The sequence below is a fragment of the Bidens hawaiensis genome, unplaced genomic scaffold (assembly GCF_021521415.1).
Source record: "Bidens hawaiensis isolate Kalapana, Puna unplaced genomic scaffold, B.hawaiensis_p1.1 tig00012136_1, whole genome shotgun sequence".
Classification (NCBI taxonomy): domain Eukaryota; kingdom Viridiplantae; phylum Streptophyta; class Magnoliopsida; order Asterales; family Asteraceae; genus Bidens; species Bidens hawaiensis.
In genome coordinates this window covers 429,369-454,313 of record NW_027491976.1, presented here as the reverse complement: position 1 = coordinate 454,313, position 24,945 = coordinate 429,369, and the positions used below count along the sequence as shown (strand labels likewise).

Below are 24,945 nucleotides of genomic sequence, written 5' to 3'. Positions count from 1 at the left end.
AGCACAATCATACAATTTTGGTGTTAATTAAAGGTGCTTAAACTACACTTGACATGGTAAAAAATAATTGTTTGTCAAGAACACTTGCAACTTTGCAAGTGAAGTGAAAAATCCCAGTGAACCTACAATTACAGTTGTGAATTTTTGTTCTCACATTTGGTTTTGAAAACTATGATCTTCAAGTGGAGTGACCATGAGAACGAATATTTTTACAAAATCGTCATTGTGAACTAGACTTACATAAAATGGATCATGAAGTTGATTCACACGATGTTACTTTTTGATAATGATAGCCGTTATTTATTGATAATGAGAACAGTTATGGACAAAAATAGTAAATACAAATACAACAAAGTTGCTAAGAATGACAAAACACTGAAAATAAGAGCGGTTACCAAAAAAAAGTAAATACAAGTATAATAAAGTTGCTTACAATGACCAAATACTGAAAATGAGACCGGTTACGGAAAAATAGAGTAAATGCAAATACAATAAAGTTGCTTACATTGAACACCTCATTGTCATTGCTAAAAGTTGTATGTTCTATCCATTGATGACTAAACTGCCTTAAGTGCAAATGCTACATGCATGTTTAATTTTTCGGTTCTAACATTTTCTCCACTAGGTCTTATACCGATAAACGAACAATCATAGTAACAAAAGTAACTTAGATACATTTAAATACTATTATCATCAAATATGTACATTTTACAGGGCTAGAGTAAACGCACCTCCCTCTTCTACTTATCATACACTCTCTTCTGTACTTTTATTTTCTTTAACAATTTTATTTGACATATTACACTCGTGTAACATTTTTTGCGCTTTATGTTCTTCCTTTAAAATATTAAATAAAAAACTATAAAGTTTTTATTTTTATTTTATTTTATCTTATTTTGCGTTTATTGTCCTTGATCATAATAATAATAATATTTATTATTATTAATTTCGATACATTATATATATATACACACACTAAAAAAATTAAAAACTATATTCTATATTAAATATTACAATATTAATTCTAATAAAAATAAATTTATAATAATAGCTTAATAGTTTTTTAATGTAATATATTTAGCGGAGACCATTAACTGAAAAAAATGTTGAAGGGATTAATAGGTATGTAAATAATGTTAAAGGTTAATGATAATTGATTTAATAAGTTCAAGAAGGATGTACATTCACTAAAAATGGTATGGAGAAGATTACGTTTAGCAACACTTATACTAAAACAACAAATATAATTAAGGCACCTTGAATGTGCTTTCCATATACACCAGCTTTAGCTAAGAAAGTGAATAAATGACTAAATATGTACACATAGAAAAATAATAAATCACATTAATATTTGATATAAATCACATTTATTAGACAATATTTGATACAACTCATATGTTCATATGTGGTGTAACTGTTACACAACAAAGTTACAAAACCATTAATAACAACCTTTTCTTGTCTGTCCAAATAAATTGACATATCTTTATGTTGGTAGGAAAGAAACTCATGGTAATAAATACATTGACAAAAACACCTACAAATAATACAATTTCAAGACAACCTCAAAACAAAACTTTATCTAAAATTTATGAAAGAAATAAAAAGTCCACATCCATATGAATAAAATGGACAATTTTACACTCATCTACTCACCCTTGTCCCCTCATTGCCATGATGACAAGAAAGAGGTAAGACCCAGAATTCAAGGACCATCTAACAAGCAGTTACAGTTGTGGCTTTCATATATAAACACTAACACCCATGGAAAGAATATTAATATTATTCAGTCATCAAGAAAGTTGCATTTTTAATCTTTTACCTTAAAAGATTGAAGCTTTATTATTTGTTGACCAAAAAGATTCAAGGGTTTGGTTCTTTTTTGTTGGTTGAGAAGAACCCTGGTTGGATTTTGTGAATAAAAGCTTATATATATATATATACATATATATAATATTCAGAAGGTGAAATCAAGAATTATAAAGACTCAGTGATGAAGTTTATGAAGCTTGGTTCTAGACCTGATACTTTCTACACTTTAAATGGAGTAAGGTAAACAGAATTAAGATTTTTTTATGTTTTTTTTTATTATTTATTATAATTTAATGAAGATTTAAACTTTTTGTTGAATCATTAACAAAAGATGATATGATCGTGTGATAGCAGGTCAGTTTCATTGGAGGTTCGAACTGATCTTATAATCCAAGTGAATGAAACAAGATTTTTGCTTCACAAGGTGATGTTTTTATATAAAATTCATCACTTTTATGTTATTTTTTTTAAATAAATTGCTGCTTGAATAAAGGGCTGTAAACGAACCGAACCGAGCAGCGCCTTGCTGATGTTTGTCCGTTAAGCTTTTAAGCTTTTATGAACGAGTGAATGGAACGGTTCATGAGCACCTAACCGAACGAAATTTTTTGTCTGTGTTTGTTCAATAACGGTTTAAACTTGTTTGTGAACGGTTCACGAACACAAATGTACGCACACAATGTTTTATTTGATTTGGCTGACCAAGAATAGTCAGTGTCAACGGTTTGGTCCGGCTACCAAGTTTGTGTTGGTGTTTTTTTTAACATTCATATATTCATATATTAATTAACATATAAATTAATCACATAATACTATTTTTTGTTCTATAGTTAATAGTTTTGCTTAAATCTATATAACATTAAAAAATATTAAAAACCTTAAATGAACAAACGTAAACAAACTAGCACTAACAAACTTAAACGAATGTAGCGAATACACTATTGAACGGTTGCGAACACAATGAACGAGCATGGCCTGCATTCGTGTTCGTTCATTTTGTTAATTGAACAAAATTCCTTGTTCATGTTCGTTCATTTATCAAATGAACGAACATAAACGAGCTTCCCGCCAAACGTTCAGTTCTTTTACGGCCCTAAGCTTGATTACACGAAAGGGTTTATTGTCATGATTCTTGATGGTTGATATTCTGTTTTTCACCTTCAGTTTCCGTTATTATCAAAAAGCTTGAAGTTGCAAAGACTCTGTTCTGAGACTACTAAATCTTTACAACCTCAAAGAATCGAACTTTCGGATTTCCCTGGTGGAATAAAGGCTTTTGAATTATGTGCAAAGTTCTGTTACGGAATAACGATCACTCTAAGCGCATACAATATTGTGTCAGCACGATGTGCAGCCAAATACCTTCAAATGACAGAAGAAGTTGAAAAGGGCAATTTGGTCAATAAGCTAGAAATATTCTTCAACTCTTGCATTCTCAATGGTTTTAAAGATTGCATTGTAACTCTTCAAACCACAAAGCCATTCCAGTTATGGTCAGATGAATTGGGAATCACAAGCCGGTGCATCGAATCACTCGTGTTGAAAGTCAACTCGAATCCTATGAAGAAGGATATAGAAGAAAGTCAAACAGTAAAAAAATGGTGGGGTGATTATATTTCAGAATTAAGGATTGAACTTTATTGGAGAATAATGGCGGGCCTTAAATCCGGCGGGAAAGTGCCACCTAAGCTTATCGGTGATTCGTTAAAACTCTACACTTCGAAATGGCTTCCTAAAATTTCAAGAAAAATTGAAAACGGGTCGGGTTTGAATAGTGTATCGGATCTTTCGATTTCAAAAAGCATACTGGTTTTAGAATCTATAATTAGTCTACTCCCAGTTGAAAGAAATGCGGTTTCTTGTAGCTTTTTGCTTAATTTATTAAAGGCGGTCAACTTATTTCAAGCTTCGGGTTCTTCAAAGTTGGAATTGGCAAGACGGGTTGCACTTCAGTTGGACGAAGCTAAAGTTTGTGACTTGATGATTCCGTCTGTGTCGAGTGATAGTGAAACGATATATGATGTTGACATTGTTTTGAACATTTTGGAGCAGTACATGTTGCAAAGTCAAAGTCAAGAGACGAGTTCCGTGATTAAAGTATCGAAGCTTGTTGATGGATATTTGCAAGAGATTGCTAGAGATGTGAATGTACCGTTGTCAAAGTTCATTGCTTTGACCAAAGCGGTTCCCGAATCTGCAAGACTGAAACATGATGATCTTTACAAATCAATTGACTTATATCTTAAGGTAATCAAATTTTTTAAATATATGCACTTCTTAAGTTAATTTTTTTTATTTTGAAAATTTGACTTTTGACGTTTGGTCAACCAGTCACATCCGGAGCTAAACAAAAGAGAAAGGAAGGATCTTTGTCGGGCACTCGACTGCACAAAACTATCTTTAGAAGCATGCATACATGCAGCACAAAACGAGTCGCTGCCATTACGTGTCGTGGTGCAAGTTATTTTCTCTGAACAAACCCGAGCTGCAATGGCTGGTAGAACCAGGCTGCCAAGGAACATCAAGGCATCAAAAGCCGAAGGTACTGCAACCACCACACACACAACAAGACCACATGATAAATGTCCCGGGTCACAAAACCCGAGTGTTGATAGTTCAAGGGTAAAACAAGATTGTTTGATTCCTTCTCGGCCTGATAGGATGAGGACGACGTTGAGTATGTTGTTGGTTGATGAATCGTGATGAAAATGAATACAAGATATGAGTTATATCCGATTTTGAGTTTTATGTTATTTCAATTTAATGTGAAGATCAAACTAGTTTAGTGGTTTACAAAAAGAATTTTGCAGAAATTTTTTTGTATATTCATTTGCATCAAATGTAACGTTATAAAACATCAAATACAATAATATAATTACATAATTTTTTCTTGTATGTTGGTGTAATGATTTCTAATTTCTTCTAACACAATTACACAAGTATATGTTTCTATGCTAGTCTTGACAAATAGTTGAACATATTTAACAGTATCAACTTTTTTTTTAAAGAAACTTTTAATAATAATAACACAAACCAAGCTGCATCTGGATAATGGGTAAGCGAGCAACAAGCTGCGCCGATATCCCCTTTTGAATCGCAAAGCTTATTCTACTAAATATGCGAGTCACTGTGAACATTGAACAACACATATTATCTGGCAGGACAAGAAACAAACTTGTCAGGTTAATATGGAGTTGAAACGGGCCAGCTTTTTACATTGGATGTTTGTAGGGTGTAAACGAGTCTGGTCGTTGGTGATTTACTCGAGAGCGGCTTATTAAAAGCTCATTAATATGGAGTTGAAACGGGCCAGGTTTTTGCATTGGATGTTTGTAGGGTGTAAACGAGTCCGGCCGTTGGTGATTTACTCGAGAGCGGCTTATTAAAAGCTCAAACTGAGCTGATCTTAAACAAGCTCAAGCCTAACTTATAGTGATGCAGCGTACTAATAGAGAACGAAGGCTAATCACGTTGATTCTGTGATTACCCGTGATGATCCTTCTCAAACCCCCAAATTCGACCCCAAAATGCAGAAATTTGAAAAGCCAAAGTATTTTTATTAAATTCTGATCAATGATCAGTCACAAAGTAAGTTAACATATTAAATAAACATCCAAAATGGGATTGGGCCGACACAAACAACCGCATGCCCAACAACAGCCCAAAAGAAAACCCAAAAAGTAGACAAAAAACATAAAAGTAGCCCAAAAGTGTATCTAGAGGGCTTATGTCGGAAAAATAAACGGGATAACCCGCCTATAGCTGGTTACGACAACGTGGCCCATGTTCCAACGGTCGTTTTGACTGGTAGCACGCTTGAAACGGAGGCCCGTAGCCCAAGTTATGCCCATTTTCGTGCAGCACCTCTGGAAGCGCGCTCTTTAGCCTCCAGAAACATAATGGCCCGGTCTTCTATACTTGGGCTCACATCATATAGCTCATATAATAGAGAGTCCGAGTTTCATATACCAAGCTTGACTAGTCTCGCAAGCCTAAACATAAACATTACTCAAGAGTCTATGTATATTACATAAACATAAATATTACACTAGAATACTTTAGTACTACAATAGTTATTATTACATAAGGTATTTTTATTAGCTTTTAAGTTAAGATAGCAATGTTTAAGACACTAATCTTGCCGGCCTCAATCTTTGGCATCTTCTATTGTCCACACTTGAGTTTAATTTGACTCTATTTATTAATCGACGAATTGCGCAATGCTAAATGGAATATACCCATAAAATGGCTGCAACTTGTTTACATTAATAAATTATAGATTTTTCGCGTTAACAGCTTATAAAATGAAGTAAAACAACAAATTATTAGCATACTACACATGTAATCAATCTCTTGTCTACTTCACAAACGAATTGTTTTCATCGACAAAGTTTTGTTTACTAACAAAGCTGGAAACAACAAAAACATCCTTAAATTCATTAACATACAAACACATAGTGACAAATACATAATATACTAACCTTCAACCTCATTCCATTGCATTTCCTATACTTCTTTTCTTGCATACAAACCATGGCTTCTCATAACCGCGGTTTTCTGCTTATTGTTATTATCGTCTCGTCTTTGATCCACATAATCGTCGGTCTTCATGTAAATCAACCAAACGGGTTCCCGTTCACTTGCTCTCAGGATTCTAAACCTTGCAACTCTATACTCTACCAACACAATAATCTTACGGAACACAATATTTCATCGCTTTATTCGGTTGACATATCGCAAATCCAGACACTTTCCCAAGGAGACGAGAACCATTATCTTGTAACGGTCCCATGTTCTTGTCAAAATGTGAACAACACCATTGCATACTTCTACGACATCGTCTATCCAGTAAAACAACACGAAACGTTCTTGAATGTTTCTGATCAGTTATATAGCTCGCAGGTTTGGCCGATTGGAGATGAAGGTAGAAACTTTAAAGCTAACACAAATGCCACCATGCATTTATTGTGTGGGTGTGCTGAAACTGACTCTCAAGTTATGGTTACGTATACCGTTGAGCCGCATGATACACTTTCAGATATTGCTAACCGGCTCTCGGCTGAGGTTAATGAGATCGAGAGTGTGAATAGCGCTTTGGTTCAGAAGTCGGGGTTCATTGAAGTCGGTTGGGTGTTGTTTGTTCCTATGTATAAGAATGGAGTTCCATCAGTAAAAGTAAAGAAAGGTAAGTTTTTTATTATGAATATGTACTTTTAATTTGCATTAGATATGATAACAATATGATAACAAAGTTTACTAATTTTGTTTTGTCAGGAAAAAAAGTGGGTAATTATACTTGGCATACTTTTATCCATCATCGCGCTTTTATTATGTCTGACGACCATATTAATGTTCATGAAGCGGAAAAGATCCAAAGAACACGACGAACAAAACGTAAAGGCTGAATCTAAAATCATGAGCTTTAATAAATCAGCTTCCACACACACTCGATACCTCAGTAGAGAAAGTATGGAAGGTCGGTTAGTCATTTCAGTCCAGCTTTCGATACATAGTTATTCCTAGCTGGACAATATTGATACATTTACTTAGGGGTGAGCAAATTAACCGTCATAACCGCAAACCCGAACCATAACCGACACAACCGAACCGATAACCGATATAACCAGTGGGTCGGTTTAATGAATTTTTGAAAACCGCCATATGTGGGTCGGTTTTGGTTAATGTTAATTCTAAACCCGCCATAACCGAACCGCCCCGTTTATGTAACTAGTAATCGAGAAATAAGGGTTTGGAAATTAGAATTAGTGCATGAATAGGACATTTTTACACTTATTGCCGTTACATATTAAACATTCTCCACACCAACTAGGATTTAGGCCATTAATATTGGTGATATTGGTTACGATATTCGTTCCAATGTTTCAAAATTGTCCTTCTAAATTTTCATCCAAATTGTCATTTCAAATATTTAATATGTCAATTTGATATGTATATTTCAAAAATTGCAGTAAAAAAAAAAGAACATATATTCCACAAATTGCAGTAAAAAAAAAATTTCCACAAATTGCAGTTAAAAAAGAACATATATTTGAATTCCACAATATAGTTAGCGACTATTCAGTGTTCGCAATCATATGGAAGGATTGTTTATTATGCGGTCACAGTTAACCGACTCGCTATAACCGTTAAAACCGATTAACCACAACCGCCATGACGGATCGGTTATGGTTATGGTTATCTATTAACCGCTATATCGGTTACGGTTATGGGTTTGACAAAAAACCGCCCCAAACCGACCCATGCACACCCCTACGTTTACTTATAGATGGGTTGATTTTAGTTGTGTTTTATCTCAAATAGATCAAATATTGATACACACGAATTTTACTCGGGTGCAAAAATATATACAGGAATAACAGGTTTTGATACAGAAAGACCGTTAATATATGACTTTAACGAGATAGCTGAGGCTACAAACAATTTTGATGACGCTAGGAAAATTGGTGAAGGTGGATATGGGAGTGTATATTTCGGTATATTAGGAGAAAAGGTACAAAAATATTATTTTTTATTTAAGAAAGATTTGTGAGAGTTGGCCTTATTTTCCCAAAATATTTATGATCAGTGATATTATGTTTTTAGGAGGTTGCCATAAAGAAAATGAGATCCAACAAGTCAAAAGAATTTCTAGCAGAACTCAAAGTCTTATGCAAGATTCATCATATTAATGTGGTAAGTTATATTATTATTCCAAGTTATGTAACCAAATTTTCTAGCTTCACAAAACTTATCGATAATTAAACGTGCTCGAATAACTAACAGGTGGAGTTACTGGGATTTGCTAGTGGAGATGACCATTTGTACCTGGTTTACGAGTTCATTTCAAATGGATCTTTAAGTGAGCATCTGCATGACCCTTTACTCAAAGGTACTATCTTTTAAGGAAAATTAAAAATAAACGCGTTAATATAGAAAGAGGAAAGAAAGTTACTGATCAGAAGAGAAATCAGGTCATCAGCCACTTTCTTGGACCGCAAGAGCACATATTGCATTGGATGCTGCAAAGGGCATCGAGTATATTCATGACCACACGAAGGAGCGGTATGTACACCGTGATATTAAGACAAGTAACATCTTACTTGATGACCGCTTACGAGCAAAGGTACCACCTACTAAATACTTTTTTTAAAACTGTCACATCTACTTTTTATATCATCTAAAAAGCAATAAAACAATAATAATGAGACTGAAGTAAAGAGATACGTCCGCAAGGTTGCAGATTTTGGTTTAAGCGAAACTTGTTGGAAGAACAAATGATGAGGATTTCATCGCAACTCGCCTAGTTGGAACGCCAGGATATCTTCCTCCAGAGTAAGTTTCTAAGTCTTTCATGTCATATAATCGTTGTATAAATTCTGCTTCATGAAAACACGCCTAATTCCAAAAAAATAAATGGTTTGACAGATCCGTCAAAGAACTGCATATAACAACAAAAACCGATGTTTTTGCATTTGGTGTGGTTCTAACAGAGCTCATAACTGGGAAACGTGCGCTTATGCGTGACAATCGAGAGCCAAATAAAATGAAATCACTCATAACAGTTGTAAGTTTGTTGTAAATCAAGTTCAACATATTCGTCGTGATTGTTAGCAAAAAACAAGTTGATCTAAACCATAGTAACCAAATTTGATGTGTTCAGATAACCAAAGTTTTCGAAGAAGAAGATCCCGAAGGTGCACTAGTATCCATTAGAGACGGTAGCCTCAGGGACAGTTATCCTATTGATGCGCTATACAAGGTGACTCTCATTAGTCATTACTATATGTCTATATTTATAAGCCGTGTAAAACATTTGGTCATGCATGTATGGTTTGCAGATGGCTGAAATTGCATATTGGTGTCTAAGTGAAGATCCGAATAACAGGCCAGAAATGCGAGAGGTAGTTGAGTCTTTAGCTCGAATAGTGATGTCATCAGTCGAGTGGGAAGCATCATTGGGAGGGAGTAGCGAGGTTTTCAGCGGTGTTTTTGATGGCCGCTGAAAGCTTGTTTGGATGGCTATTGTTAGTCATTTTTCTTTCATGTGTAAGCCAGTTTTAGCTTGTATGATGCAGTGAAAGTGTAATGATAATGAACATTTTTTTGACATTACATTATGTACTGTAATATATTCAACTTGAAATGAAGCATATGTATTGACACATTGTAATCAATGGAACACATATAATAAATCGTGAGCGTCGCACAACAATTGATTGACGCATATATGCATCATTCATTCTATGAGACAGATATTACATGAGAACTACACGATTCAGTTACAGATGTCAAATGTATGTATATAAATAATATTGTGTGGCAGCTAACCTCGGTCATCAATGAACATGATCTGGCAATGTCGGAACCTTTCTAAACGCGTGTTTTCTACACCGCTCAAAAATACTGTCATAAATAATATCAAACTGTACTCCTGCTCTTTCCCGGTTCACTATGAAAAGTATGTGATCCCCTTCTACTATCTTGTAATACCTGCAAACCCATAATAATCATATTCAAAACTGCACATCCAAACAACCCCTCAACTATATATAAGGTATAATATAGGTATATATCATATACATCCAAGATTAAATTCTGAATATAGTGTATATCTCTATAAAACTTGCCAAAAATCATATATATTCAAACCAAATTCTAAATATCATATATATATTCCTGTAAAATAACCAAAATATCATATATATAACCATTTTAACATACTACTTAAAAACAATAATATGACTACTTTCCCCCCAAAAAAATTTTAAACAATTTTAACTGTTCATTTTTAGAGCGGCTTTTTTTATTGCTTCCCCAATTGACTCTTTTTTCTACAACGAACCAGGCCGAAACCGGGAATATGAAAAAATCGAGTCAATTGAAAATAAAATAAAAAACTGGTAAACATCGCTGAAACGATCAAGTCGATTGGAAATACAAAAGAAAACCCTTGTAAAATTTTTTTTTAAATGTGAAAAGTAAAAAAAAAAAGAAAAAGAAAGAAGGAAAAGAAAAGCAGTGAAAAAGATGATTTTAAAAAAATAGTTTAAAATTTAATTTTTTAAGAAAACTAAGGGTAAAATGGTTTTTATACATATCTATGTTTTGTTTTACACTTATGTAAATTTGTTTGTACATTAATTTTACACATATGTAAACTTGTGATTAATATATGTAATCAAATTTTTTTATATAAAATATGATAAAACTACTCTTATATAATGTTACTATATAAAAAAAATTAAAAAAATGTTTGGTTGTATAGAGTTCCTAGTAGTTCTTAACTTTTTTAGAGTTCTTAAATGATACTAACCCATATCATATATATCCCTGCAAAACTTGCCAAATATCATATATCTAAACCAAGTTTAAGTATCATCCCACATATAGGGTTAGTATCATTTAAGAACTCTAAAAAAGTTAAGAACTACTAGGAACTCTATACAACCAAACATTTTTTTAATTTTTTTTATATAGTAACATTATATAAGAATAGTTTTATCATATTTTATATAAAAAAATTTGATTACATATATTAATCACAAGTTTACATATGTGTAAAATTAATGTACAAACAAATTTACATAAGTGTAAAACAAAACATAGATATGTATAAAAACTAATTTTCAAAACTGAACTCGTAAGTATAGATATAAAATATGATGAAGCTACACTCAAAGAACGTTAACATACAAAAACTTTTATAAAAAACGTTAGTTTTCAAGGGTTCCTTCAAGTTCTTAAATAATTTAAGAGTTCTGTAATGAAACTCATCCTATATGATATATGTTATGTTTTGTAGGGATATATATATATATATATAGGATCAGGATCATGAGGATCATGAGAGAACTTTTTTGAAATTGAGAACTATGAGAACCATTTTGGACTACAAAAAACCCAAAAATAAAAAAAAATCATAAAATAAAAAAAAAACAAAAATAAAAAAAGTAAAAAAAACCAAAATTCTTATTTTAACATCCCGGTTTCATAAAAAAAAACTCGGTTTAGCCAAATTATATACACATATGTATAATATATACATATATGTACATTTACATGATTTTTTTATACACATGTGTATAATTTAAGATAAATGATAGTGTACATATGTGTATATTACGTAACTAAATATTAAATAAAATTATACATATGTGTATAATACAATGTTTTTTTTTATTTTTTTAATGAAACCGGGAATGAAATATAAGAATTATGGTTTTTTTACTTTTTAAAAATTTTTGTTATTTTTTGTTTTATGATTTTTTTAAATATTATTTTAAAGGTGTTTTTAGTGGTCCAAAATGGTTCTCAAAGTTCTCAATTTGCAAAGGGTTCTCTTAGATCCTTAGTTATTCTAAAAAGAAGTAGTTTCCTAGGAAGACTAGGAATAAATCACAACAATTGGATCATGTTAATCAATGGTTGAGATTTAAAATTACAAAAAACCGACATAGTTTCCTAGAATTACTCTTTTATCATTATAACCAACATAGTTTACTAGAATTATTCTTTAACCATAGGTTGTAATGCCACATGTCAAAAATCTATTGGTTCTTGCCATTCTTAGGAAACTATTTATTTTTATTTGAACCCTTTTCTATGAAATTATTCCTCAAATATAATCTTACCAAATGCCCGGTTGCAACGGTTGGCATTCAGAATCTTCAACCACAAATCGACTTGGGTGTTCAACCGGGAGCCTTGGGTGAGTCATCGAAACGGTATTTAACGCACCATCATTATCCCACCATTCTTCATCCCTAAAAAACCAAACTTTATAACATCTAACACACAACCTTTTATAACAACATTTTATAAAATCTTAAAACCAACCTATAGCCCTTGAAAGGTGGAGAGATATCAGGAGGGTGCCTCCATTGACACATCTGCAAGACTCTGATAAATAGCAACGGGTGGATTCCTAGTATATTTGACGGAACCGTCCAACTCATGAAGTTTCTAGTACGTTTGGTTGCATAACTAAAGTAATATGTACTAGGAAATGTGGTTAGATGGCTATTGAGACGTGATGAACCTTGGATCGTTAGATCCGGAAGGATCCAGTCACTGGAAGCAAACGGGCCCGAGTTTCCAAGTAGAAGATCAGCAAGACCCCAAACGCCAACTTTCTTCCATGACATGTTGTAATGATCGAACCCAAAACTGTAGTAATTTTTTAATAAAGGAATGTCTAACCAATCGTAAACAATAACACCGATGCGTAGTAATTGGATAAGGCTTATGGGTTTCATGGATTTCCCGTCTTCTGGCCTGAAAAGTAAAGTGAACTTAAGTTTCCTATATTTCTCTTGTTCTTGCATTTAAAAAAGAACAGATTTTTATGCATAACTTTAAAATCTTGAAAAGGAATGGTTTTTAAATCTTGAGTGTTTGGATCAGGAGTTAAAAGATCAGATTTTGATACATAATTATTAAATCTTGAAAAAGAATGGTTTTTAATCTTGAGTTTAAGTGTTTGGATCAGGATTTAATAATATTAAGTTTTACAGATTTCCCTTGTTATTGCCTTAAAAAAATATTTTGAATGATAATTTTAAAATCTTGAAAAGGGTGCATTGAACTCAACAATAATTTGCACAGCTAACTTCATTAAAAAGCCACCCAATAATCATATCCGGTAAGCAACTTTTGACATTATTTCAAAATATTTGTAACAAACTCTTTTTAGAGCAGATAACACCCATAGCTTTAATTTATGGTAACCAACTTTGACATCTGAAGTTTATATATTTCCATGATAAACACAGATATTGACACATACTTTCGAAATCTTGAAGTGTTTGATGTCGATAAGTAAAGATTTTAAGAAACAAAAAGATCAAACTTACTGCATTCCATCAGCATAAGCTCGAGTGGTCCCATTAAACGCACCCGACAAAGCTGTTACACTCAGCACCCAATTTTCAGAAGTGTCTTCATATCCCCTAAATGCCTGCAAATTTACACCACATTCATGTTTCATTAATAACCACAAATCATATGCATATTCTACACCTAAAAAGCCAAAAAAACACAAAACTTGACATCAACCTGACGCAAAAAAACAAACCTTGTCAGCCAACATCTGCTGCAAAACCCGAACCACCTGGGCACCGGCCGAATGCCCAACAAAGTGAATCGGATGATCTTCATCCCATTGAGGATAATGCCCTAATAAACATTAAACACATTACTATCAATATTGACTCAAAAGTCAAAACATAAGAAAAAGATTACAACTTTAAGCTTTGAAGTTTGAACTTTGAACTAACCTTGTTCATACACCCTTCCAAACTGCGAATGCCCGCAAGCTTTACTATGTTCTTCACCGTAATCAACCCGCCCGCCTTTCAAATAATAAAACAATTCTCTAGCCCTAATTAAAACAAAAAAAAACCCCATAATTTGTTCATCAACACCAACACTATCAAATCAAGAAAACCACAAATTAAGCACAAATTAATAAATTAACAACATTTACAAACCTATCATAAATACTAGTTAACGAACCGAGATCCGGCACCAAAACCCTCTCATCTTTCTTCTCTGCACCAGCAAAATAAGACAACCCACCTAATCTCTGTCACAAAAATCCCAAATTTAACATAAAAAAAAAAAAAAAAAAAAAACTAAATTAAATTACCCCTTTGCCAAATCCAAAAATCCCATGAACAAGCACAATGGGTGGCAGATTATGATGAATATCAACAGACCCACATGGGTTTTCATCTCTAATTGATGATTGGACACTTGAATTGAACAAGAAATCATTGACAGCCAATGAAAGATCACCAGCAACAGCAGAGCTGAAAATGTAAAGCCCATATAGCATATGAACGATGGCACTAACACATAGCTCAATCAATTGAAGAGCAAGTACAGAAACCCTAAACATTATTATGTTGAAGAAACAGAGCCTTCTTGGTAACAAGAAGGCCCTAATTTGTTGTTCCAAAAAGGTGGGATTTTTGGGGTTGTAGAGTTTGGTTGGTTATGAATTTGTAATTGTTGTTGGGAATTGAAATACAGCGCATTTGGGATGTGGGTTTTGATGGTTTATGGTCACTTGGTGTTCAATTGGGTGTCAATTTGTAGGAAAGAGAGTCCATAAAGACTGCTGTGGGTTCTTGCCACGTGGCGTGATGGTAGTCGTTGATTAAGGTGTGTGAGTTTGTAGGTGAACCAGATTTTATTTGGGATGTGGGTTTATTAAATGTGTCAAACGTGTATTTTAGGCTTGGGAAATTGGACGGAGAAATATGAGGCTGAGTTAAAAACGGATTGTTTAAATAGCGTTAATTGGGTTTGGGTTAAATTGGGAGTTTGGTTGAAATGATTAATAGGACAGAAGAATTGATATGAGATTTGTGTCTTTTACTATGAATATTACAAGCCATTATATAGGCTAATTACAATATGGTAACAAGAATAATTACAGGAGAAGATTAGGGAATTATAAAACTGTAATAGACTAAATAAATACATTCCATATATATCTATGTTGACCCATTAATCACGGTGGTCCTAATACCCCCCGCAAGATGGAGGATCCGTCAGAAACTCCAATCTTGGATTGATTACGCAGAAACGGTGCTCGTGGTAGGGGCTTGGTAAGCATATCAGCAAGTTGATCCTGAGAATTGACGTGGAAGACTCGTAGTAGACCAGCTGTGACCTATTCCCGTACAAAATGATAGTCAAGTGCTACATGTTTCATTCGTGAATGGTAGACCGGATTTGTGCATAGATACGTCGCACCAGTGTTGTCACAAAATAGAGTAGGTGTGTTGGTAACAGGGACACCCAGTTCCTTGAGTAGGTTTTTAAGCCATGTAAGTTCAGCTGATGCATTTGCCAAGGCCTTGTATTCGGCTTCAGTTGAGAACTGGGAAACGGACTTCTGTCTTGTTGACTTCCATGAAACAATATTGGTGCCAAGGTAAAGAATATATGCTGTAGTAGACCGACCAACATCATTTACACCACCTCAATCAGAGTCAGAAAAGGCAGTCAGTGTGAGAGGAGAGTCACGGTTTAAAAAGAGACCATGGTGAATGGTTCCTTTTAAGTAACGGAGGACACGTTTGAGAGCTTGCCAATGAGTGTGGCGAGGAGCATGCATGAATTGAGAAAGTTTATTTATGGCAAAGGATATATCGGGACGGGTGAAGGCTAGGTATTGGAGAGAGCCAACAAGCTTACGGTATGGAGTGGCATCAACAGAGGGGGAAGAATCATTGAGACATAATGGTTCTGTGGCACTAAGAGGAGTAGTGACATCTTTTGCACCTTCCATGTGAAATTGGTTAAGGATATCTCTAATATGGTGATGTTGAGATAAGAAGAGGCCTTTGGGTGTGGGAATAACATGTACTCCTAGAAAGTGATGAAGCATACCAAGATCCTTCACAGAAAATTTGTTGCTTAGGGCATTGACAAAATGATCAAGGAATTTGGGGTCATTGCCCGTGAGCACGATGTCATCAACGTAAACAATAAAGTAGCAAGTGACATGATGGTTTTTGTAAATGAAGAGAGAGGCATCTGTCAAGGATTTTTGGAATCCAAAACTGAGAAGGAAGGTGGTTAACTCAATGTACCAAGCTCGGGGAGCTTGTTTAAGCCGTATAAGGATTTTTTGAGCTTGCAAATGTGATTTGGGAATTTGGAATTAACAAATCCCGGTGGTTGGGTCATGTAGACGTCCTCATGAAGGGTACCATGAAGAAAGGCATTGTTGACGTCTAGTTGACGTAATGGCCAATTTTTCGATAGGGCGACCGATAGAATGGTACGGATTGTAACGGGTTTTGTGACAGGGCTAAAGTTATCAAAATAATCCTTTCCATATTGCTGATGGAAGCCTTTAGCTACAAGGCGTGCTTTGTATTTTTCAATGGAACCGTTAGGATTTCTTTTAATGCGAAACACCCATTTGCAACCAATTGGAGTTTGGGTGTGGAGGGAACTAGCTCCCATGTTTGATTTTGGAAAAGAGCGTTGTATTCCGAGTCCATAGCATGTCTCGACTTAGGATCTTTCAAGGCTTAAGTATGAGTACTGGTTTCAAGAGTGATGGGTAACGGATGAAGGGTGGTGGAGTTTATGAGATTGGGGTTAAAGTATTTAGGATTTGGCTTTCTGGTACGTTTTAAGTGGGTTTCAGGTGTAGGGGATGATGTGTTAGTGACGGGAGTGGGGTTAGAGGGAGGTGGAGAGGAGTTAGTGGGTTCTGATGAAGAGAGAGAGTGGGTAGGAGAGAGTGGTGTGATTGTGGCAGGACTAGAAGTGGACTGTGGTAGAGAGAAAGATTGATTGGTATTAGTGCTAGTTAAGGGTGAAGCAATTGAGAGGTTCTGATCTGGAGAGTCACTTGGTGGTGGGTTAGTTGAGGTAGGGTTACGTTGCATGGGGATATTAGGAGCATTTGGGTGGACACTAGGTGGGCCATTACTAGAAGGTGGTGGTGGGTTAAGGAATGGTTTTGGTACAGATAGAAATGTAGTGGCGGTAGGGAGGGGTTCATTTGTAGGAGACTCTGTTTTAAAAGGCAATATATGTTCCATAAATTGGACATGACGAGAATGGTATAAGCGTCGGGATGCTGGGTCATAACACTTATAAGCGGATTTGGATGAGGAGTAGCCAAGAAAGATGCACTTGATAGATCGGGCATCAAGTTTGGATTGAGCATAGGGTCGCAACCATGGAAAACACAAACAACCAAACGGTTTTAGTTTCATATAACTTGGCGAAGAGTTGTAGAGCCGATCATATGGTGATTTGAGATCTAGAATTTGTGTAGGGAGCCGATTTATGAGGTAAACCGCGGTTTGGAATGCATGAGACCAAAATGTGAGCGGTAAGTTGGCATGATGTAGAAGGGATAAACCAGTTTCTACAATGTGTCGATGACGTCTTTCGGCAACACCATTTTGTTCCAGAGTATGCGAGGGAGTGGTAAAATGAGAGATTCCATTTTTTTGAAGATATGGAATAAGTCCTATATATTCTCCACCATTGTCCGAAAACAATGAAACAAGAGGTGTTTGGAAAAAATTTTCAACCAATGTTTTGAATTGGGGAAAAAGAATGGAAACATCAAATTTTTGTTTCTTTGGGTATAACCAAGTGTATTTGGAATAAAAATCGACAAAGATGACATAGTATTTGTAGCCATCATTGGAGGTTTGAACCGGGCCCCAAACATCCGAGTACACAAGTTGTAAAGGTTTGAAAACTTTAAACGAATTTTCGCCAAAAGGTATTTTATGACTTTTATTAATTGAACAAGCATCACAATGAAATAAGACAGCTGGCAATTTTTTTGATTTAAGTTCTAAATGCTTAAGTAGAAATTTAAAGACTTTAATAGATGGATGGCCAAGCTTGTGATGCCATGCGGTAATTGAGTCGGTAGATTTAGTGGTGGAGTTGATGTGAGGAAGACAACGGAGGGAAGTGATAGCTGCATAGTAGACATCATTGACGTTCGCTCCCCGCATGAGATGCGCCCCCGTGCGAAGATCCTTAACCAAAAAATGATAGGGAAAAAATTCAACAGACACATTGTTAGATTTGCATAATTTTGCAATGGAAATAAGATTATTTTTTAGTTTAGGAACGAGAAGGACATTGTATAAGTTTAATAAATGTGAACGAGTGGGAAGTGTGGTGTGACCGGTGTGGGAAATGGATAAAGTTTTACCGTTTCCTAGCACGATCTCATCGGGCCCGCCATATTATGATAAGGTGTGTAAAGATGAGCGATCGGCGGTGACATGATGAGACGCTCCAGTATCAAGCATCCATGGCGGTATTGGTGCAGCCGAAGTAGTGTTAATCAATGGGTTTGATGGTGTAGACATGGTGATTTTGTTGTCCTTGAGAAAGCGTGCTAGCTTCCTGCAATCTTTTGTATCGTGTCCTGGAATATTACAAAATTGACAACAAAAATTGTTACGATTACCACGGTAATTGGAATTGTTGCCAGGACCATTATTGTAATTTTGAAAGGAGTTTTGTTTTGGGCCAGAGCCGTTGTTAGGCCTGTTGTGGGCTCGAGAATTATTTCCATATCTTTGGCCCAGGGAAAACCTTCCGTTTTGTCTCTGGGTGGTGTTAACCGTAATCACCGGTGCCCGCTGAAGCTCACTCAAAGATCGCTCATGATCCACAAGTTTGGAAAATAAATCTGGAAATGTGATTTTGGTTGTGTGGAACTGTGCGGCTGCTACAATGTTGTTGTAATCGTCACCTAATTGACCTAAAATGTGGACAATTAGGTCTTCTTCGTCAACAGGTTTGTCTGTTAACAACAATTCGTCGGCAACTGCCTTCATCTCATGAAGGTAATAAGCAATGGGTCTTGTACCCCTTGGATTTTTTGCAAGTCTCGATTTTAATGAGATGATTCGAGACCGTGAGACACTCGCGTATGTATCGGTCAAACACTTGAATGCTTGACGAGATGTGTCTGCTGAGGTGAGGATGGGTTGGATGCTTTCCGAACAACTTCCAATAATGGCACTAAGGAGGATCTGGTGTTGGCGGTACCAAGTAAGGTATTTCGGATTGGGCGTGGTGACATTAGTGGGAAGGTATTTCGGTGGGGGTTCGGTTAGACCATCAACATATTTATCAAGGTCAAGGCCAATTAGGGTAGACAAGACATGTTTTCTCCAAACCGGGAAGTTGGTTGGAGTAAGTTTGACATTAAGATGGGTATGGGAATTGATCTCTATAATTGTGTCAGACATTGTCTGAAAGTAAGGAAGGAGATAAAGAAAAAAGAAAGAAAAAGAAGCTTTCTAGGATCTGTGCTCAGAGGAGCAATGTGGCTCTAGATACCATAATAGGACAGAAGAATTGATATGAGATTTGTGTCTTTTACTATGAATATTACAAGCCATTATATAGGCTAATTACAATATGGTAACAAGAATAATTACAGGAGAAGATTAGGGAATTATAAAACTGTTATAGACTAAATAAATACATTCCATATATATCTATGTTGACCCATTAATCACGGTGGTCCTAATAATGATTATATTTAGTATAGGTTCATTCGTTATATTTTCTAGGGGTTGTGGTTGCGATGGCAATAGTGGTGGGGACAAATTAATAAGAGGTTGTGTTGGAGGGGGGAGTGGAGAAGTGGGCGGTGGAGGCAGCGGCGCCGGTTTAGTGACAACAAGTAGGTGATGGAGAAAAACAATGGTTGTTGATGATGCTAGCACATTTGAGCCGTTTTAAATTAACAAATTTTTTATAGTTATTTTTTTAACCTGTTGACTCATTTGAGATGACTCATATAAGAGCATTCTCATCCAACCTCCTATCCCTAAATTCAAAATTACACAAAAACACACTATATTTTCTCTCTCATTTTCAATTAAATACAGTAATACATTTTTCTACTTTTATCATTACCATTTCTATTTCTTTCACTCACAACCACTTTCAAAATATATTAAAAAAAATTATAGGGGGGTGAACAGTAGCTTTTCAAATATACAGAAAAATCACTACGTTTTTTAAAATATAAAAACTATTTACTCACAACACCTTAAATCACTCTCTAAAATATAAAAACACCCCTCCATATAATATGAAGGGTTGAATGAGAATGCTCTAAACCTATATAATATATGTAATTTAACTTTACCCAAATTAACCCACAGTTTAATAAATTACTTATGATTGCAACCTATAGTATAATGGTTTTGATAGATATTGTCCTCAATTTTCATATACTTTTTATTCATTGTTATTCTCTCTTTAAACAAGTCTGGTATAGGTCTCCATCACTATGTCTCGTTAATAAGATGGTAATCTTCGCTTCTTGTGTCATGTCAACAATCAATGCCTCGTCTCATTAATGGTTTTCGAAAGATATTAATGTACTAACTTATTAATGTGGTGCCAATCACCAATGAATACATCTCAATCACTAATTCTTTAAATGTGGGTCATAATAATCTACTCGTCTAGTCTTATTAAGATAACATTAGCGATCACCCATACATAAAGTGATTACAAGTTTACAATCAAGTAAGACGATAAATATCAAACTAATAATGAGGTATGTTACCAACTAGTTGTATTACAGACTAAGTAATTAGTTTCTCAAAGTGTGGGATTTATAGGGATGTGAAAATAAAAGCGTAAAATGATTAATGGGGTTGTCTCATGGTTAAGCGTTCTTATCCAACTATAAAAACGCAGTGAATAATATAACGAGTTGTAGAGGTATCACCTACCCGTAACATAGGTCCAGTTATTAAGTATGGGCAAACTCTCGTTCAGCCTATTAGGATTAGCCCGAACGCCCCTCCACCTATGTAAAAGTGGGGGCAATTGTAACATTCGTCAATTTCGGGTCTCGTTTGTATTCGTTTTTGTATTCGTTTATCATGTAAACCGACCCATTTTGTAAACCAAAGCTTATGATATAATCAAAATGATGGATTTTATGTTACAATATTGTTTTACACTTGTTGGGTCTTGAAAACATTCTTTTTGGTCCTTAAAACTCTTTAAAAATGACTTAAACCAAACTTTGGGGACCATTATTGTCATTTACCAAAAACTTGTTTGACCATTTCAACCATCACATGCATCTTTACCCTATTTGTATGAACCATACTCTTACCATTATAAAAGAAAGGCTCCATACACCATTTTGGTTGTTCATCTTCTCCAAATCTCTCTCAAATCCAAGTATTCATCTTCAACATTTTGTTATTTTGATTTCTTAAGGTCAACTAACTATAGTCTTTCATTTTAATTTGTTCATCTAATATTACTAACACTTGAATATGGTGGTACGACATATATATAATACACACCCCTCGTTTCCTTTATTTGTTACTTCACCGACTCCGGTCGGTTAAGTTTCGAATGTCATAAGGCAAGGCTTCATGGAGGACTTCGTGTTCTTGATATATATTTACACACACATAACTTATTATACATATCACTTATGACTAACTTCTAACCCTTTTTAGTTTGTTCATCTTATTTACAAGTTCCATGGTGTGGGTTTGTATAAGACTAACCTCGGTTTAACCGAAACTAGTCCAAACCGGAAACCGAACTTTTGTTTACTGGTTTTGTTAAAATAGTTGTTTAAACATTTTTATTGCTAGATTTGAGTTTCAAAAATCAATTTTACAAGTTCTTTGATATTAAGCATATGGAATCCATCTATGAACTCGTTGGGAGATGGAAACCGAACTAAACCGAAACTTTTGCTTAAAAGACTTGTAGTTAACTTTTTAGTTGTAAAATTTAAGTTTTCTTCATTTATAAACCAATATACAAGTTCTATGATATTTGGGCATGTAGAAACCATCTATGAACTATTTGTGAGATGGAGACCGAACCAAACCGAACTATACCGACTTTTACTCTCTTAAGACACACAAGTATGTTTTTAGCTTATCAAGACTTGTATATTTCTTCAAAAATAGTTACAAACTGAATTTAATTATTTTCTTAAGTACTTGGAATTATTGGATCCAACTTGATCTCATCACATAGTTTGGACCGACAAAACCGAACTCTCGCTTAACGTGCGTTGTTAGTTCTAAACAATAGATCTACATACTTGGTTAAGTGTTAGTATATTTTAATGAGTTATCTCATAACAATTAATATGTTGGAAAGTTGACTTTGGGTTTGACCATTTGTCAAGACCCGAACCGACAACCCGAACACTCGTTAAAGACCCGTTTTAGTATCTTTGTCCCAAAGGAACTTGCATTTTAGCATTTTTCTCACCTTATTACTTAACATTGGTTAAGTAAATATTAAGGTTAGATACTTTAACCCGGTTTCGAGCAAACTTCCGTTTTTAAAGGATTGTTATTATAAATTCTTAAATAGTTACATTTTAAACCTTGAACTTTAATTGTTTACTTTTTGCAACAATTATTTTATTTAAAGATCTTCAAGGCAATCATTCTAAATCCAAGATTTTATTGTCATTTAGGCCTTGCTCGTTAAACTTCATCCATTCGGTTATTCATCTTTTACCGATCAAGTTTTATACTTGAACGTGAATAACTTCATACCCCGTTTTCTATCTTTTATTTTGGGGGTGACATTTCATCTTATTTAAACTAAATGTTTTATACTTGGGTCTTAAACCACAAACGTTGTCGTATACTTTACTTGAATAATTGCTCGATTTGGTGTTCTATGCTTATTTGCCTATGTGTTTATCGCTTTTGGATGGTGGAACTATAAATCCTAGACCATTTGGCAACCCCTCATGGCAAGGTGTCGTTAACGTAATGCAATTAACGATAACTATAAAATCCTAAACTATTTGGCAACCCCTTATAGTTGGGTGTCGCTAACTTGTTAGCGATAACTATTTATCCAAGTTTATAGCTATTATTTATGGTTTTGTATACTAGTTTTGTGGCTTTTCATACTATATATCTATTGTTCAAACTTATGAATTGCTCACCAACCTTTGTGTTGATAAACTTTATTTTATGAAATGTTACAGGTTTGCATCTAGGTTGATTTTGGAGTTCGGTGAAGAAAACGTCACAAATACCGTTAGGATATTAGCAAAAATGAACAATATTTGATTTTCTATATTTTGTTATATTTTGTTGTATTTGACTTATGAATATTTGGTTATGTGACATTTTCGATGTTGTGAAATGAAATGAGTTTGTTAAATATTGTCGCTTTAAATAGTGTCATGCGCTTATGAGCAATCGTTACACCCCGGCATGTTCCGCCGTCTTTGGTCGGGGTGTGACAGATTGGTATTAGAGCCATGACAATTAAGATAGGTGGTTAAACGTAACGACCTAGAATTGTTATGCTTAGGGTCCTATGTGACACTCGTCAATTTCAGGTTAACTCCGTTAATTCAAACTTAAGATCACACGAACTGTGACGCATATCTCATTACATTTAAACTAAGGTTTAGATGACGCATGACAATCACTACACAAGTAGTCTTTCGGAATTTCACCGAAACACACACGAGTCGACTTAAACCGTTGGTGAACAAACAACAATTAATATAAACAAGTACTTAGTATAATATGTATTATGTGTGATAATATTTGTTATGTGACTTCATGTTTGCATGAATAATAATTTTATTATGGAAGAAATAGACTTGTTTGTGCTAGAACTAAGTTAACTAGAAGCTTAGGGGGTTAAGTGTAACCTAATTAAATATATAAACAAAATATTATCCAACCCTAATCCCCCACCCCCATAATCGATCGATCTCTCCTCCCCCTCTCCTCTTGGCAGCCGTGAACACCCACACACACACATTCAATCTCCTTGCAAGCTTGTTTGAAGAATTAAAGTGCTAGCCAGGTAAATTACATCTTCCCTAGTTTATTCCATTGAGTTAATTGCATGATTAAGCTTAATATACATAAACCCTAGATGTTAAAAATCATTGATTGTTGATATATTATGAATCTAGAGGGTTGCTTGCATGGTTAATGGTTCATAGAATGATTGTTTGTTGAGTTTTAATGAAAACTGATGCTGGACAGATTATTGATTTCGTGTTTGGACGACTGTAACTTGATGTTAATTTTGATGTTTTGATGCGATTGTTGATTCTACAATATACTAGGTCGAGTCTAGTTTCTGAAAAGTCCGAGTTTGTAATTTTTGGACGTATAAAAGTTTGTTTTTATTGTTTTACAAAACTGTTGTGCAAGGCTGATTTGGGAGACCTGCTGTTAGGCTGTTTTGCGACTAAGATATCTCATAAACTACAAGACCAAATGGGTTGGTTCCACTTCTGGAAGAAAATACATTGAGTTAGGAACCTAACTCAATTGGTCTTGCATTAATTGGATTTGTCATTTAATGGGAATAACAAATAACATTCTGTTGTGCATGATAATGATTGTTGTGTGTTTGTTGTGATGTTTTGATCTTTGTGATAAAACCATATATGATAAAAATATAATAAAAATAGGTTTAGAAACCTAACTCACGTGTGCTTCTGTGATGATTTTTGGTGATTTATTTGACTTGTTAGAATTTATTAATAAGAGTAATCTTGTCGAGTGAAAATCTGCATGGATAATTTAGCTGTTGTATTATTTAAATTATCATGAAAAGTGC

At 34.6% G+C, this 24,945-nt stretch overlaps 2 protein-coding genes and 1 pseudogene across 3 annotated transcripts; 2 read left to right on the top strand and 1 right to left on the bottom strand.

Moving 5' to 3' along the window:
* The first annotated feature begins 1,498 nt into the window (after positions 1-1,498).
* Positions 1,499-4,693, top strand: LOC143540053 (BTB/POZ domain-containing protein At1g67900-like). Its single transcript, XM_077033212.1, has 4 exons — positions 1,499-2,052; positions 2,167-2,236; positions 2,977-4,059; positions 4,144-4,693. Exons 1-4 carry the CDS (start codon positions 1,994-1,996, stop codon positions 4,513-4,515), a joined length of 1,584 nt encoding a protein of 527 aa, XP_076889327.1. The 5' UTR covers positions 1,499-1,993; the 3' UTR covers positions 4,516-4,693.
* Positions 4,694-6,138: 1,445 nt separating this feature from the next.
* LOC143540078 (lysM domain receptor-like kinase 3) lies at positions 6,139-9,930 on the top strand (annotated as a pseudogene). The gene is made up of 10 exons (XR_013136541.1): positions 6,139-7,001; positions 7,065-7,288; positions 8,184-8,323; positions 8,416-8,505; positions 8,596-8,701; positions 8,784-8,935; positions 9,046-9,144; positions 9,238-9,376; positions 9,473-9,571; positions 9,651-9,930. The product of XR_013136541.1 is annotated as a lysM domain receptor-like kinase 3 (transcript).
* A 32-nt stretch (positions 9,931-9,962) lies between these two features.
* Positions 9,963-14,799, bottom strand: LOC143540077 (uncharacterized). Its single transcript, XM_077033229.1, has 8 exons — positions 14,459-14,799; positions 14,301-14,395; positions 14,088-14,191; positions 13,886-13,986; positions 13,665-13,768; positions 12,649-13,086; positions 12,444-12,575; positions 9,963-10,302 (listed from the first exon to the last, which is right to left on the bottom strand). Exons 1-8 carry the CDS (start codon positions 14,708-14,710, stop codon positions 10,149-10,151), a joined length of 1,380 nt encoding a protein of 459 aa, XP_076889344.1. The 5' UTR covers positions 14,711-14,799; the 3' UTR covers positions 9,963-10,148.
* Positions 14,800-24,945: the final 10,146 nt, after the last annotated feature.

What these genes read in the sequence shown, in the direction of transcription:
- LOC143540053 (XM_077033212.1), top strand. Translation starts at nt 1,994, where the DNA reads ATGAAGTTTATGAAGCTTGGTTCTAGACCTGATACTTTCTACACTTTA. An exon ending in TACACTTTAAATGGAGTAAG is followed by an intron (nt 2,053 to 2,166) that starts GTAAACAGAATT and finishes GTGTGATAGCAG; the next exon opens with GTCAGTTTCATTGGAGGTTC. An exon ending in CAATTGACTTATATCTTAAG is followed by an intron (nt 4,060 to 4,143) that starts GTAATCAAATTT and finishes TTGGTCAACCAG; the next exon opens with TCACATCCGGAGCTAAACAA.
- LOC143540077 (XM_077033229.1), bottom strand. Translation starts at nt 14,710, where the DNA reads ATGTTTAGGGTTTCTGTACTTGCTCTTCAATTGATTGAGCTATGTGTT. An exon ending in TTTTTGGATTTGGCAAAGGG is followed by an intron (nt 14,396 to 14,458) that starts GTAATTTAATTT and finishes TTTTTGTGACAG; the next exon opens with AGATTAGGTGGGTTGTCTTA. An exon ending in CCACCTTTCAAGGGCTATAG is followed by an intron (nt 12,576 to 12,648) that starts GTTGGTTTTAAG and finishes TTGGTTTTTTAG; the next exon opens with GGATGAAGAATGGTGGGATA.